General features: G+C 52.7%; 1 protein-coding gene across 2 annotated transcripts in view; it reads left to right on the forward strand.

The window, feature by feature from the left end:
* The window catches only part of Pik3r5 (phosphoinositide-3-kinase regulatory subunit 5), a 61,550-nt gene extending 51,979 nt beyond the window's left edge, over positions 1-9,571 (forward strand). The window contains exons 7-19 of one of the 2 annotated variants that reach the window (XM_031352428.1): positions 1,800-1,974; positions 2,518-2,671; positions 3,679-3,762; positions 3,967-4,669; positions 4,794-4,956; positions 5,447-5,572; positions 6,056-6,184; positions 6,358-6,451; positions 6,684-6,760; positions 6,958-7,051; positions 7,137-7,219; positions 7,684-7,796; positions 7,894-9,571. In XM_031352428.1, coding sequence (XP_031208288.1) covers positions 1,800-1,974; positions 2,518-2,671; positions 3,679-3,762; positions 3,967-4,669; positions 4,794-4,956; positions 5,447-5,572; positions 6,056-6,184; positions 6,358-6,451; positions 6,684-6,760; positions 6,958-7,051; positions 7,137-7,219; positions 7,684-7,796; positions 7,894-8,035 — 2,137 coding nt within the window. In that variant the 3' untranslated portion in view covers positions 8,036-9,571. The remainder of the gene's footprint in view (positions 1-1,799; positions 1,975-2,517; positions 2,672-3,678; positions 3,763-3,966; positions 4,670-4,793; positions 4,957-5,446; positions 5,573-6,055; positions 6,185-6,357; positions 6,452-6,683; positions 6,761-6,957; positions 7,052-7,136; positions 7,220-7,683; positions 7,797-7,893) is intronic. The other variant, XM_031352429.1, reaches the window with a different exon arrangement.
* Positions 9,572-13,138: the final 3,567 nt, after the last annotated feature.

Here is a 13,138-nt window from a genome sequence, read left to right on the forward strand (position 1 = left end):
GTGTGTGTGTGTGTGTGTGTGTGTGTGTGTGTATGTGTGTGTGTGTATGTGTGTGTGTGTATGTGTATATATGTATATGTACACGTATACATATGGATTCATTTAAGCCCCATATTAACCCTGTGAGAGAGGGCTTTTCCCAATAAGGATACTGAAGCACCAAGATGTTAAGAAAGCTTAGAGTTAGAAATGTTCTCATCTTCATTGTCTGTAGCAGAGAAGTCAAGGGCTCAGTTATCCTTGTCCTGCATACAGTGGGGATCAGCACATGTCTGTGGCAGGAATGACCAAGGCTCAGCAGGGGCTCAGCCAGGCACTGTTCAAGGTCCTGCCTCCTTTTAATTCTGAATAGGGAAATTAAAAATAATAATAATAATAATTTAAAAAGCCAGTCTCTCTGACAGATAGGGACTGTCCTGTCCTTGTGTTTTGACCCCTCTCCTCCCTCGCAGGCAGACCTGCAGAGCCTGGCAGGAACTCTGCCTGCTCAGTGCCTCTTTGCCCTGGAGTTTGATACGATGTGGGACTGTGAGAGGGAGGGAGGTTTGGACCATTTCTGCTACAGACCTGTGGGTCCTGATACCCACTGAGTGGTGCTTAGCCCGGAGAAGCGAGAAGGCTGCTTGCTGCCAACCGCCTCACACACTGCAGGCTCCATGATTCATTTAATATTTGAATGTGCTTGAATTCACAAACAAAGGCATTTGAAAGTGACACCACGAGGGTCCCAGGTGCCCCGCTGGGGGTTGGGGGGCAGAGGTGGCCCAGCACTCATTGGCCCAGCCCCAGGCTGGGAGCCTGAAGCTTCTGGAAAGATTGCCCCTGGAGTGGAGGATACAGGCCTGACTTGGGGCAGACTCAGGCCACAGTAAAAGACAACCACGATCAGTGAGCTTCAAGTTATCTTGATGAATAGCTGTCCTTCTGTGAAGAACTTGTATCCATTCAGATTTCTCATAGAATGGAAATGAGGAATGAGACATGAGGATATTTCTCATAGGATTATGTAAAAGTCAGGGCAGCATCGGTAGACTGAGGGAAGAGAATCGTGGGCCAGACTGGAGTACGCAGACTGACCCTATCTTAATGTAAAACTTAAGGAGAAATCTATGTTGAGAAGTCAAGTTCAGGTTTTTGTTGTCGTTTGCTTTTGAGGAAGAATCTCTTACATTCCTAGCCAGCCTAGAAACTGCTCTGAAGACCAGGACGACACTGAACCTCTAACCCTCTTGACTCTCCCTCCCAAGTGCTAGGGTTATAGACATGCACTGTCGTACCAAGTTTATGTAGGGATCAAACCCACAGCTTGTGCATGCTAGATAATTATTCACTAACTGAGCTACATCCCTGGTTCCTTAAGTTCAGTTTTTTTGAAAAATATTTATTTTATTTTTAATTATTTGTGTGTGGTGGGTAGGGATGGGTATGTGAGTGCAGGTGCCTGCAAAGGCCAGAGGTGTCCCATCCCCTGGAGCTGGGTTACAGGTAGTTAGGAACCACCATGCGGCTGCTGGGGACTCAGGTTCTCTGCAGGAGCAGTATATCTGATCAACTGCTGCTGAGCCTTCCGTCCAGCCCTCCAGGTTCAGTTCTGGAAAAGTCTTTGAAAACTCTGCCTGAAAAAACACCTCGGAATAATCATAGGCATGCCCCCACGGAAATGGTCTCCCAACATCCCTAGTCCCTTCCAGGCGGCTGCTGTCACTTGTGTTCTGCTGGGCTGTGAGCTGGCCTGTGTGGATTTGAAGCCCTGCGCACAGAGGGTACAGCGGCTCATGGTCTATCTTCTGTGTCCCCAGCACTGTGCTGTTGCTGAACCCGGTAGAGGTACAGGCTGAATTCCTTGCTGTGGCGGACAAGCTGAGCACACCCGGACAGTCGCCCCACGGGGCCTACACCACCCTGCTCCTGCATGCCTTCCAGGCCACCTTTGGGGCCCACTGTGACCTTCCTAAACTACACCGCAAACTTCAGGTAAAGACCTGGGAGCCTAGGTCTATGGAGAAGCATGTTGCTACAGAGATATGCTGGCCTCCATAACCCCAAGTGTCACTGCTAGGCTGTGGCCGCAGGGCTGGTCCTGATGCACTGCTATCGCCTGGCTAGAATCTGGCCATGCCCTGCTGGGCTGGGTGTTGGTACCTTGTGTCCCAGAAGCAGGCACCGTGCCATGGGAGTGGGGTTGGGATGTGGACAAATGTCTTGTTTCTTTCCCTGGCTCTGTGGCCAGTTAGCTGCGTCATGTGGACAGCTCTTTACCACTCTTCCTGCATTGAGGGGTGTGAAATCCCTTCCCCTCTGTAGTACACTCCTGGGCTTTTTTTTTTTTTTTTCCTGATTTTTTTTTTTTTTTAAAAAATGAAGGTAGGAGGGAAGCGGGATAAGGGAGGGGAGGCTCCTCATCTACCCCAGAGGGGTGAGGAGGCTGGGAGCCCTTAGTCTGGTACTGTAAACTGGGAGAGGCGGGTGGCCTGGCCACGGGGCAGGAGCATACATTGTCTCCTCCTGGACTTTTAGTCCAAGACGCTGGAAGAGCTCGAGGACATCTTCACTGAGACGACAGAAGCCCAGGAACTGGCATCTGGCATTGGGGATGTAGCAGAGGCCCGCCAGTGGCTCCGGACCAAGCTGCAGGCAGTGGGAGAAAAAGCCGGCTTCCCTGGTATCTTAGGTAAGCTGCAAGGGAGGGAGACCAGCTCTGCCCACTTCCCCACCATCTATTCTGGCATACAGGGGGTACATACTAGACAGACTGGCGGCTCTATTTCACAGAGCCTTCCAGGGGCCAGATTCCTCAGCATCTATGTGTTCCCTGAGTCCCCAGGCAGAGTTCCCGTGGGCAGATACAAGGCTGGGTTGCATTCATGTTAGCAAGAAGAAGAGAGAGCTCACTGAGGGATGGAGCTGCTCTCATCACTTTGGTGCACTTACATCACGGGACCCACTTGGTCACATCTTGTTCCAGAAGAAGTTAGAGATGTCCCCTACCACCCTTGTCACCACAGAGTCAGGTGGCATAATGTCTGAGCGCCGGTTGGTAGTGTCAAGCACTGTTCCTCATATATCCTCTAATGGAGCCTGGCATGGTGGCAGGCACCTGTAATCTCAGCGCCGGGGAGACAAAGGCAGGACGTTTATGGGTGTGAGGCCCGCTAGATAGTGAGACCTTGTCTCAATACAGACATGCAAGCCAGAAGGTTGTGGTAAGTACCTTTAATCCCAGCATTTGGGAGGCAGAGACAGGTGAATCTCCTAGTTCAAGGCCAGCCTTGGTCTACAGAGCAAGTTCGAGGACAGCTGGAGCTACACAGAGAAACTGTCTCAAATAGCCAAAAGGCAAACTAAACTAAGCCAAACAGACAAACAAAAACATGCAAGCAAGACTTTTAAACTAGTGTTTCTATTTCTATTCTTTTCCTGGTTGTCAGTAAACTGAGGGCATAGAGGCTGTGACTTGGCCATGCCCACAGAGCTAGTCCAGGGCCTGCCGTCTACATGGTGCTTGGGAACTCAGGGAACACACAGATGCTGAGGAACCTGGCCCCTGGAAGGCTACAGTTCTGTGGCCTTGCCTGTACTGCTCCAACCTTGGCCTCTTCCGTAAGGCCAGGAGACTGGGCTGGCCATTCTGCAAGGCCCCTTCTCAGTTCCCTCTTCCTGTCCTCCCTGCTCTTCCAGACACTGCAAGCCCTGGGAAACTCCACACGATCCCCATCCCTGTTGCCAGATGCTACACCTACAGCTGGAACCAGGACAGCTTTGGTAAGGGGCAGCTGGTCCCAGACTCCAGCTGTCTGTCTGATCCTGCATCTGTGCATGCCTTGCATTCCTGGGGGCTCTCCCCACTACATGGGGCTGGGGGACACGATAGCCCTGGAGCACACGCCTCCTACTCTTCCAGAGCCCATCACCTTCTGCAGGGACACAAAGGACACCAAGCCAATCACTGCTTCTGTCTCCCTATAGACATCCTACAGGAGGTCCTTCTCAAGGAACAGGAGCTGCTGCAGCCAGGGATCCTGGGAGATGATGAAGAGGAGGAAGAGGAGGACTTGGAGATTGACAGGCACTGTACTGAGAGGGACTCTGTCCTCTCCACCAGCTCTCTGGCTTCTCACGACTCCACGCTGTTGCTTACCTCCTCTCAGGCCTCAGAACCAATGCTGTCCCGCCAGGTGCTGAAGACCTTTGTCTCAGGCCTCTCAGATGGCATGGACAGTGGCTACGTGGAGGACAGTGAGGAAAGCTCCTCAGAGTGGCCCAAGAAGCCCGGCGGCCAGCAACGCCGAGCTCACCGCAGGCCTGGGCAGAAGTTCAACAGGTTCTATAAACTCTTAAAGAGCACCAGCCAGTTGGTCCTGCGGAGGGATTCTCGGAGCCTGGAGTGCAACACAGACCCAACCCTGCCTCTGCGGAGGGCAGGGAGCCTCTGTAGCCCCTTGGACTGTCCCGCTCAGCTCCCCTCCCGGGCTCAGCGCTCACGGTCCCTACCCCAGCCCAAGCTCAGCACCCAACTACCCAGCTGGCTTCTGGCACCACCCTCACATCACCAGCGCCGCCGTCCCTTCCTCAGTGGGGATGAGGACCCCAAGGCTTCCACGCTACGGGTGGTGGTCTTTGGCTCTGACCGGATTTCAGGGAAGGTAGCTCGGGCCTATAGCAAGCTCAGGTAAGGATGGGAACAGGGTGCGTCACTCTTCCTTGTGCTACAGGGCTGTGGCGCTGACAGAATTTAGAGCCCGCCCTGAGTCCTGAAGTCATTGTGGGTTCACCATTCACCATCCCCTAACCAGGAGGCTGGAGAACAGTCATCCACTCCTCACACGCTTCTTCAAGCTTCAGTTCTTCTATGTGCCTGTGAAGAGAAGCCAGGGAACCAGCTCCAGCGCCTGCCCATCCTCTCTGAGCCAGGCATCTCCACTCCCCGCAGACTCCTTGAAGCACCCCAGCCCTGCAGTATGTCCCGAACCTTGGGCCAAATGGGATGGAAAAGGGGAATAGATAAGAATGGGTTCTGACCGGGCGGTGGTGGCACATGCCTTTAATCCCAGCACTTGGGAGGCAGAGACAGGCGGATTTCTGAGTTTGAGGCCTGGTTTCCAGAGTGAATTCCAGGACAGCCAGGGCTAATACAGAGAAATCCTGTCTTGAAAAAACAAAAAAAAAAACAAACAAAAAAACAATGGGTTCTAGGTATTAGATAAAAGATTATTCAGAACCATCTCCCGTGTCTGTAAAGCACCTTCCCCTGCCTGGCCCTCATTTCCGGGTCCCTGTCCTGCACCTGGGTATGACCTTCTGCCGTATGACAAAGACGGAATACCATCATATTTCTGTAGAGGTGTAGAGAAGCTCAACTTGGGGTTTCAGAGATAGTCCTGTGCTCTGTAGCTATGATAGACTGACTTTCTATGTGGCTGGGGATAATTCTTGTCCCTCACCCCAGGACTTTGGCATAGCCCCATGGGAAGACAGTACCAATGACATCTCTCACTACCTCGGTATGCTTGACCCCTGGTACGAACGCAATGTGTTGGGCCTCATGCACCTGCCTCCTGAAGTCCTTTGTCAGGTACGTGGACTCTGAGGTGGGGGCTTGGAGACCACTGGCTGCCGGCATTCTGCCTTATTCTGAGGAGTCTGGCTTTGAGGAATCCATGGAGAGCCAGGACCGGCTTAGAAAGGGAGGAGTAGGATATGTGAGAAGCAAGATGAAGTCTGAGCCCAGGGTACCAGGGACGAGACCTGGGGCCACTGTGGTAAAGGGAGGGGGCAGATCCTCAGAAGGGTAAATAGGACTTTAGGTGTCAGTTCCCTTTCTTACCTCCTGGCTCGTCTCCCAGGAGGCCCGTGTGAGGCAAGGTGGGGCACAAAGGATACACGGGGTTCCCTGCCCAATACTCCATCCAGATCCCCTCTCACTTTCTTTTTCCCTCTTGCTCTGTCTGCCTCCAAACTCTTCTCTCTGCCTCTCTGTATGTCCCTATGCTTCCTCTGATGGCTTCCTTTATCCCGCCACCTCTCCCACTTGGCTTGGCTGTCCCATCTACCACAGCAATCCCTGAAGGCAGACTCTCGGCCCCTGGAGGGCTCGGCCACCCAGCTGCCCATCCTGGCCGATATGTTACTCTACTACTGCCGCTTTGCTGCCCGCCCCGTGTTGCTGCAGGTTTACCAGACAGAGGTGAGGCATGCTGTTGTTTCTCCCAGAGTTCCTAGTTAGCTATGGGCATCATGGCCCGGGTCCCAGCCTGGGGCCTGCTGTGCCTACAGCACTCCATCCTCACCCCTGGAAGTCCCTGTGCTGGTCCACGGGGTCCCACACTGACGTACACACTCTGCTTGTGCCGCCTCCAGCTGACCTTCGTCACGGGGGAGAAGACCACGGAGATCTTCATCCAATCTCTGGAGCTGGGTCACTCTGCAACCACTCGTGCTATCAAGGCTTCCGGTGGGCACCGAGGGAACCCTTACAGAGATGGGCAGGAGGTGGAGTCAGAAAGAAAGGGGAGCAAGGAGAGGCGGGGTCCTGAGGGGAGACAGCAGGCAAGGAGATAGAAACAGGATGCAGAAGGAGTCCTGGCTTTGGGGATTTGGAGCCCTGAGGAACCAAGGCCAGAGGGAGGGGGTACCCAGGGCACTCAATGGGAACACTGAGCGAACAGTGTCTCTGTGTGGCCCAGGTCCGGGTAGCAAGAGGCTGGGCATTGACGACGACCGGGAGGCCGTCCCTCTAACACTACAGATTATTTATGGCAAGGTAAGTGAGGCCAGTACTGGGCCCCTTCCCAGCTGAGGCCTGCTGCCGAGCCCCCCTCACCCAGAGCTTGGGCCCAGAGCTGACTCTAGTAGACTCCCAGACTTCCCTTGGTCCCAAGAGGTGGCCCTTGAGCATCCGGACCCTCCCAAGGAAGGCATCAGGCTCTGGACTGAAGGGCCTGCGGCACTGCCTTCCAGGGAGCCATCAGTGGGCGAAGCCGTTGGAGCAACCTGGAGAAGGTCTGCACCTCTGTTAACCTCAGCAAGGCCTGCCAGAAGCCGGAGGAGCTAGGTGAGCAGGCTGGAGAGGATGTCAGGGAGATGTGGGGTGTGGCTGGGGAGTCCTGAGCCCGGCCTGAGTTACCCTTGACCTCCAGACTCCTGCATGGAGGCGCTGACGCTAACCCTGACAGAAGTGGTGAAGAGGCAGAATCCTAAATCCAAAAAGGGTTTTAACCAGGTAAGGGCTTGCTTCTCTCAGCTTCTACCCACAGCTCTGGCAGGAGCTGGGCGTGGCTTGCCTGAGAAGGTGGCCTTGTGTTCTGTGTAAAAGAGAGACAGAGAAAGGATTGCTGGGAAAGGAGAGGCACATGAGGGGTGTGGTTGCAAGGTATACCCAGGTGTGGAATGGGAGGATGTATGTATGTATGTGGAAAGGTTGTGTGGTTGTGTGGTGGTCATTCAGGGTCACGAGGTCTGAGCCAGTGGGGGGTCTCTGAGTTGAAGTGGGCAGTGCAATGGTTCCTCGAGACTCAGTAAGAGGCTGCAGAGAAGGCAGTGCCTGGCATGGCTCTCATGATCCCTCCTCTGACTTGATGGTTAGCTCTCTAGAGCTGCCAGGCAGTCCTGTCCCAAACTCTCCTAGCCCTTTCCGGGAAAGGAGCACCCAGGGCTCCAGGGCCTGAACTAGAGCTTCTCTTCCAGATCAGTACATCCTACATCAAGGTGGACAAGGTGCAGATCATCGGCTCCAGCAGCTGCCCCTTTGCCGTGTGTCTAGACCAGGATGAGAGAAAGATCCTGCAGAGTGTGGTTAGGTGAGAATGGGGGCCCAGCTCTGCTAAGCAAAGGTGGTCCTCTGGGAGGGGGTGTTTCTTCTCTCTCGTCAGGTGCTTACATCACTCTGTCCTATAGGTGTGAAGTGTCACCTTGCTACAAGCCAGAGAAGAGCAGCTTGCCACCCGAGAGGTCCTTCAGCCAGCCAGCAGAGGCTGGGTCTGATCTGTGCTCCCTTCTCTGCCTTCCCATCATGACTTTCAGTGGAGCTCTGCCCTAGTGCAGCTAGCCAGGTACGAGGCTGGACAGGAAAGTGCACAGCATCTCCTGGACCACTCTTCAGGGCAGCTGCTCTCTATGGAGAACCGAATTGCCCTGGGCTGCATCAGGATCCCTCTGTAGGCCTTGCCATAGGCCAGGGATGTGGTCAATGGTATCTGGAGCCCCAGAGAGCTGATGAAGAAGCAGGCATCGGAGAGAAGGGCCTGAGATGTCCAGTCTTACAGATGCCTCTGAGTGGAGGGAGAAGGATGGGTGAATGGCCCCAAAGAAAAGTGTGCAGCTTATCTGTGGTTTAGGCCTCCTTTCCAAGCCCTCGGCTGAGGCCCATCTTTGGTTTGTCAAAGACTCAGGGTCCCTAACTAGAGGTCAGTCTCTCTAAGGCACAGGTAGGAGAAAGATGGATGAGACATTTCTTTCCTGGCCTCAGATACCATCTCTCTATCCTACAACTACCATCATGAGTACACATGTACAGACACACAGACACACACACACACACACACACAGAGGCTTTCTCTCTCAAGTTCCCTGGATCCCTTGAAAAGCAGCACTAATATTTGGTCCATTGCTAGGACCTGGTACAGTTTCTCTTCTGAGCCCCTTGCTGGGTCTCAGAGCTGGGGAGACAGGACAGGCTTGGTTCCTTTTCAGCTAAATGCCCAGAGGAAGTTAATGCATTTCTTTGAGCCTCCCTTTCCTCAGTGCTGAAGTGAAGGGGAAGTGGGTCCTCAAAGGGAGTGCCCCTGAACCTTGCCAGTGCCTGGCTCCCAGCAGCTGCCCTAGAAAGACAGCATCTTACCCTCCGCTGCTGCTGCCCTGCCTTTGCTCTTGAATACTCTCAGGATAGTCCTCGTGTGGCCTTGCCCCACCTATGGATGAGGCAGAACCCACTCGGACTAAACAACAGCCAGGAAGGGCCACCTAGGTACGGATCCTCCCCTACTTCCCTCGCAGATCAGTTCCCGTATGTTCACTTCCTCTCAGCTGGAGGGCTGGTACATATTATACGCTCTAGACACAAGCTCTCTGGACAAGATCTCAGAGGAGCAGAGGACAGACTGCTGAATATCTAATGGTAGAGACAGGGCATCCATGCGTGGAACCCAATAGACCAAGAGCCTCAAGTTTAAACCTGCCAGATTGGAGGGCTCGACAAGTTAACAAGATATGGCTGGCGAGAAGGTGGTGGGCTGGCTCCGGCCTTGGGCTGGCACAGGCGAGTAAGGAACCTTGGAAACATAACAAGTTGCACACAGAGTTCTTCCCATCCTGTTCTGCACCAGAGACTCCAGCTTATAGAAGCCCAAGGAATCCACAGGGTGCTCCTGACTTGAGAGACTGGACAGAGCCACTATGTTGTCACTCCCAATCCTAGCTGGCTGTATATTTGCCAGGTTCTAGAGCAGTGTCCAGCCATGTATTTCGGTGTGCTTCAACCTGCTGTGTGAGCATACTGTTCTACTGTATGACAAACATGACATGAATCAACGAATGGAATTTTAATATTATTATCAAATAAAATTGATTTATTGTATATCTGGTGACCTATAGTTATGTTGGAACATGTCAGTAAATTGTTTGGAGTTTACATGTATCAATTCAGGGCTGGAAAGATAACTCAGTGGTCCTCACTGCTCTCCTCGAGGACCCAGGTTCAATTCTCTGTACCTGCATAGGATGGCTCTCAACTGCCTGTACTCCAGCTCAAATCTGATGCCCTCTTCTGGCCTCTGAAGGCATTCACAGACACACAACACACACACTTACACACACACAACACATAAAAACAATAAAAATAAATTTTAGCAGAAGTAAGGCTTTGGGGGATTATATAGTTCATTTGTAATTTTCCACTCTATAGAATTATATATATATGCTAAATTTTCATTGACACTGCTCCATTTCAGCCTCATCATACACACTGACTCCCACAACCAAAAAAAAAAAAAAAAAAAAATCCTATACATCTTTACAGTTTCCTGTATTACTTCACTCGAGAAATATAAGCCTGTATATCCTGATGTCCCCATGGCCTGAGGCTCCTGTCACTGACAAGAGACAGAGAACCTGGGCCCATCATCCTAGGGAGAGCAAGGGAAGAGGTAAGAGCCATGCATACCTAAGGACTGCTTTTACACTTGGCACACAAGGGGGAAGAGAAGGTGTTGGACACTGGAGGACATCAGCTCCCACATCCCAGAACAGCTGCTTTGGATGGAGAGGGAAGGCTCTAAGGAGGTTGCAACTTGGCATCAGTAGGCTGCCGTGCATGTTGAGAACTTAGTAGGCTAAAAGTGGGTGCCATCATTCTTTCCCCTGCAGCCACAGACACTTAGGGGTCATCTAGTCTAAGCTGAGCTTGGTGTGGCATGGTCGCAAGCAGTGGGCTGAGTCCAGGTGTTTCCTGTGGGTCTCTCGGGCACCTTGGACCTGCGTGATAAAGCAAGGCTATATTGGCCACCTCATCACATCTGCAAGCTCTCCCTACCCCTATTCTCAGGGGTGTTGCGGGGTGTCTGAGAGAAAATGTGTAAAAGGCATCATGCTACTGAGACTGTAGTCTAGGAAACCTGCCTGTCCCCTGGGGTGCTGTGAGCCAAAACCAGAAGGCCTTAAAGCTATTCTGGAAAGGGGCAGCACCTCCCCCCCTCCAAAACAATCTCTGAGCCTCCTTCCTTCTTCTTAGGCTGCTGGGGCCTGAAACCAAGTGGCCTATTACGTCTCCAGCCATCCCTGAGACCAAAATGACGACTCCATTGATGGCTCCATTGGGGCCGGGATGCTCCCAACTCCCCTGCGTACTCAAAGTAGAGAGAGAAGGAGGTTTCCATCCAGGCATCTTTACAGACAGGAAACTCCAGGCACTAGTTAGGTTTTTGTCAATGTGACACAAACTAGACTAGAGTCATTTGGAGGAGGGAACCTCAACTGGGGAATTGTCTTCGGCAGATTGTCCTGCGGACACGTCTGTAGTATTGTCTTGATTAATAATTGATACGGGAGGCCTGTCCCACTGTGGGTGGGTGCTACCCCTGAGCAGGTGATCCTGCTCTGTTGCCACCACTGGTCAGGGAAGCTAAGTGATCATGGGGAGTGAGCCAGTGAGTAGCTCTCCTCTACCCTTCTTGCCTTGACTTGTATTTGAGTTAATATCCCATCTTCCCTCCATGATGGACTGTGACCTGGGAGCCATATTGGTGAGGTAAACTCTTTGCTCCCACTAAGCTGGGTCTTAGCCAGTGTTTTACCACAGCAACAGAGAAACCCTGTGAACTGGAAGATGTGCAGATCCTTGGGAAGAGGACTTCCTGTTTTTATATGTCTATAGGTGTGGGGGGGTAGATCTGTTCCCTCCTACCCCACATTTCTGAATCTCTCTCCACCTAACTCTTTCAGTAAACTCTGAGTACAGAAAGCTGGCTCTCCAGGGACACAGTGTCCTCTGCCTCCTGCCTGAGGCACAGGAAGTTGATGGTTCTATACGTCCATAGAGTTTCTTCTGGGTTCTATCTGCAGGCACACATGAGGCTCTGAATGGCCCCTGGAAAGGTAGTTGTGGCCACAGCTGCCCCAGGAACCCCTCTGAGGGACCTGAGGAGGTAGAAGTGGAAGGTTCATGCTCTTGGTTGTGACCACTACAATAGGTCATCCCGGTGAATGCCAGCTGGGTTAAATCCACCTCAACCACGCTTACCAGTGCTTAACTCAGCACTGGCCAGTTGTTCTCTACCCCTGTGCTCCTGCAAGGTTATTTGTGCCTCTTCTGTCCCTGTGAGGTTGGCATTGTTATACCTATTCTATAGGTAGGGAAAAGGAGACACGGGGGAGTTGAATAATGTGCTTATGGTCCCTCAAGCCCGGGTGGTGGCCTCCAAAAGTGCCATACTTAACAAAGCTATGTGGCTATCTCAATACCTCACAAGGGATGGGTAAACTGAGGTCCAGAAAAGCAAAGTTCATGATTGTATCTGAGACTGGCTTCTTTGTGATGTCATTCAAGAGGAGAGCTCTGGTCTCATGGTGGAAGGGTCACTCTGTTCACTCTGGAGAATGGCTAGAGCAGACTGGGGGAGGGGCCGAAGGAGATGAAGCTTTGGTTGAGGAGGTTTTTCCTGCTCCAAGGAAGTCTGGGCTGCCTGAGCTGAGGGGATGGTGGCCAGAGGGAAGACTGATGTAGCTTCAGGCCTCAGTGGGCACCTAGACTCACACGTATATACCAAGACATATATGCATTAAGGAAACTTGTTAAAAGTTTATGCATGACTCAGACGGCTTAGTGGATAAAGGCACTTGCGGTTAAGCCTGATGACCTGAGTTCAATTCCCATATGATGGCTCAGAGGCTGGCTTAACCTAGTCCCCCTGATGCCTTTGGAACGGTAGAGGACAGGTGGCTCAGAGCAGCCCTACCCCATCCACCCACACCTCTGAGGGAAGAGGCCTACATGGCCTGGGAGTAGAGGTCTTCTCTGGGCAAAACAGGCTGGAACTGGCATCCTCTGGAGAGCTGAGGCGCTGGGCGCCTTTACCATCAAGCTCTCCAGCACCTCAGAGTGCAGATGAAAAGACTGAGACCCAGAGACAGTAAGAGAGACGTCAGCAGGAGCGTGGGTGTGCGTATATGTGTGTGTGTCTGTACACTTGAACAGTCCCCTGAGGGTGCCTTTGTTGTCATGAACTACCCTTGGACCCTCTGTGCTGTTGCTAAGGAATTATTGTTCCCACTGGTAGGAGAAGTTGCTGGGAGATAGGTCCAGGGGAAGTGGGTGGGGCTAGACAGACCAGCTTGTACAGCAGGCCTGGAGATGGGCGGGGCTGTGCACAGGCGCGCAGGCTCCTTCCCGCTCTGTCCCCGGGGGAAGGGATGGCTCTGGAACTGTCTGCAGTCAGTCACCCTGCTGTCAGCTACATGGTTACCACACTTACACCAGCTGCAGAAACGCTGCTGATAAGAGCGGTGTGGCCACAAGAGCAGAGGCCGGCTTGTGATTTCCGATTCAGTTAGGCCAAAGCTGATAAGCCCGGCTGCCCGTGGAGGCCGCACTGGTTCATGCTCTCGGTTATCATGCACTGGGTTTATTTCCACTACCACCACCCCCCCC

The sequence above is a fragment of the Mastomys coucha genome, unplaced genomic scaffold (genome assembly GCF_008632895.1).
Source record: "Mastomys coucha isolate ucsf_1 unplaced genomic scaffold, UCSF_Mcou_1 pScaffold5, whole genome shotgun sequence".
Taxonomy (NCBI): domain Eukaryota; kingdom Metazoa; phylum Chordata; class Mammalia; order Rodentia; family Muridae; genus Mastomys; species Mastomys coucha.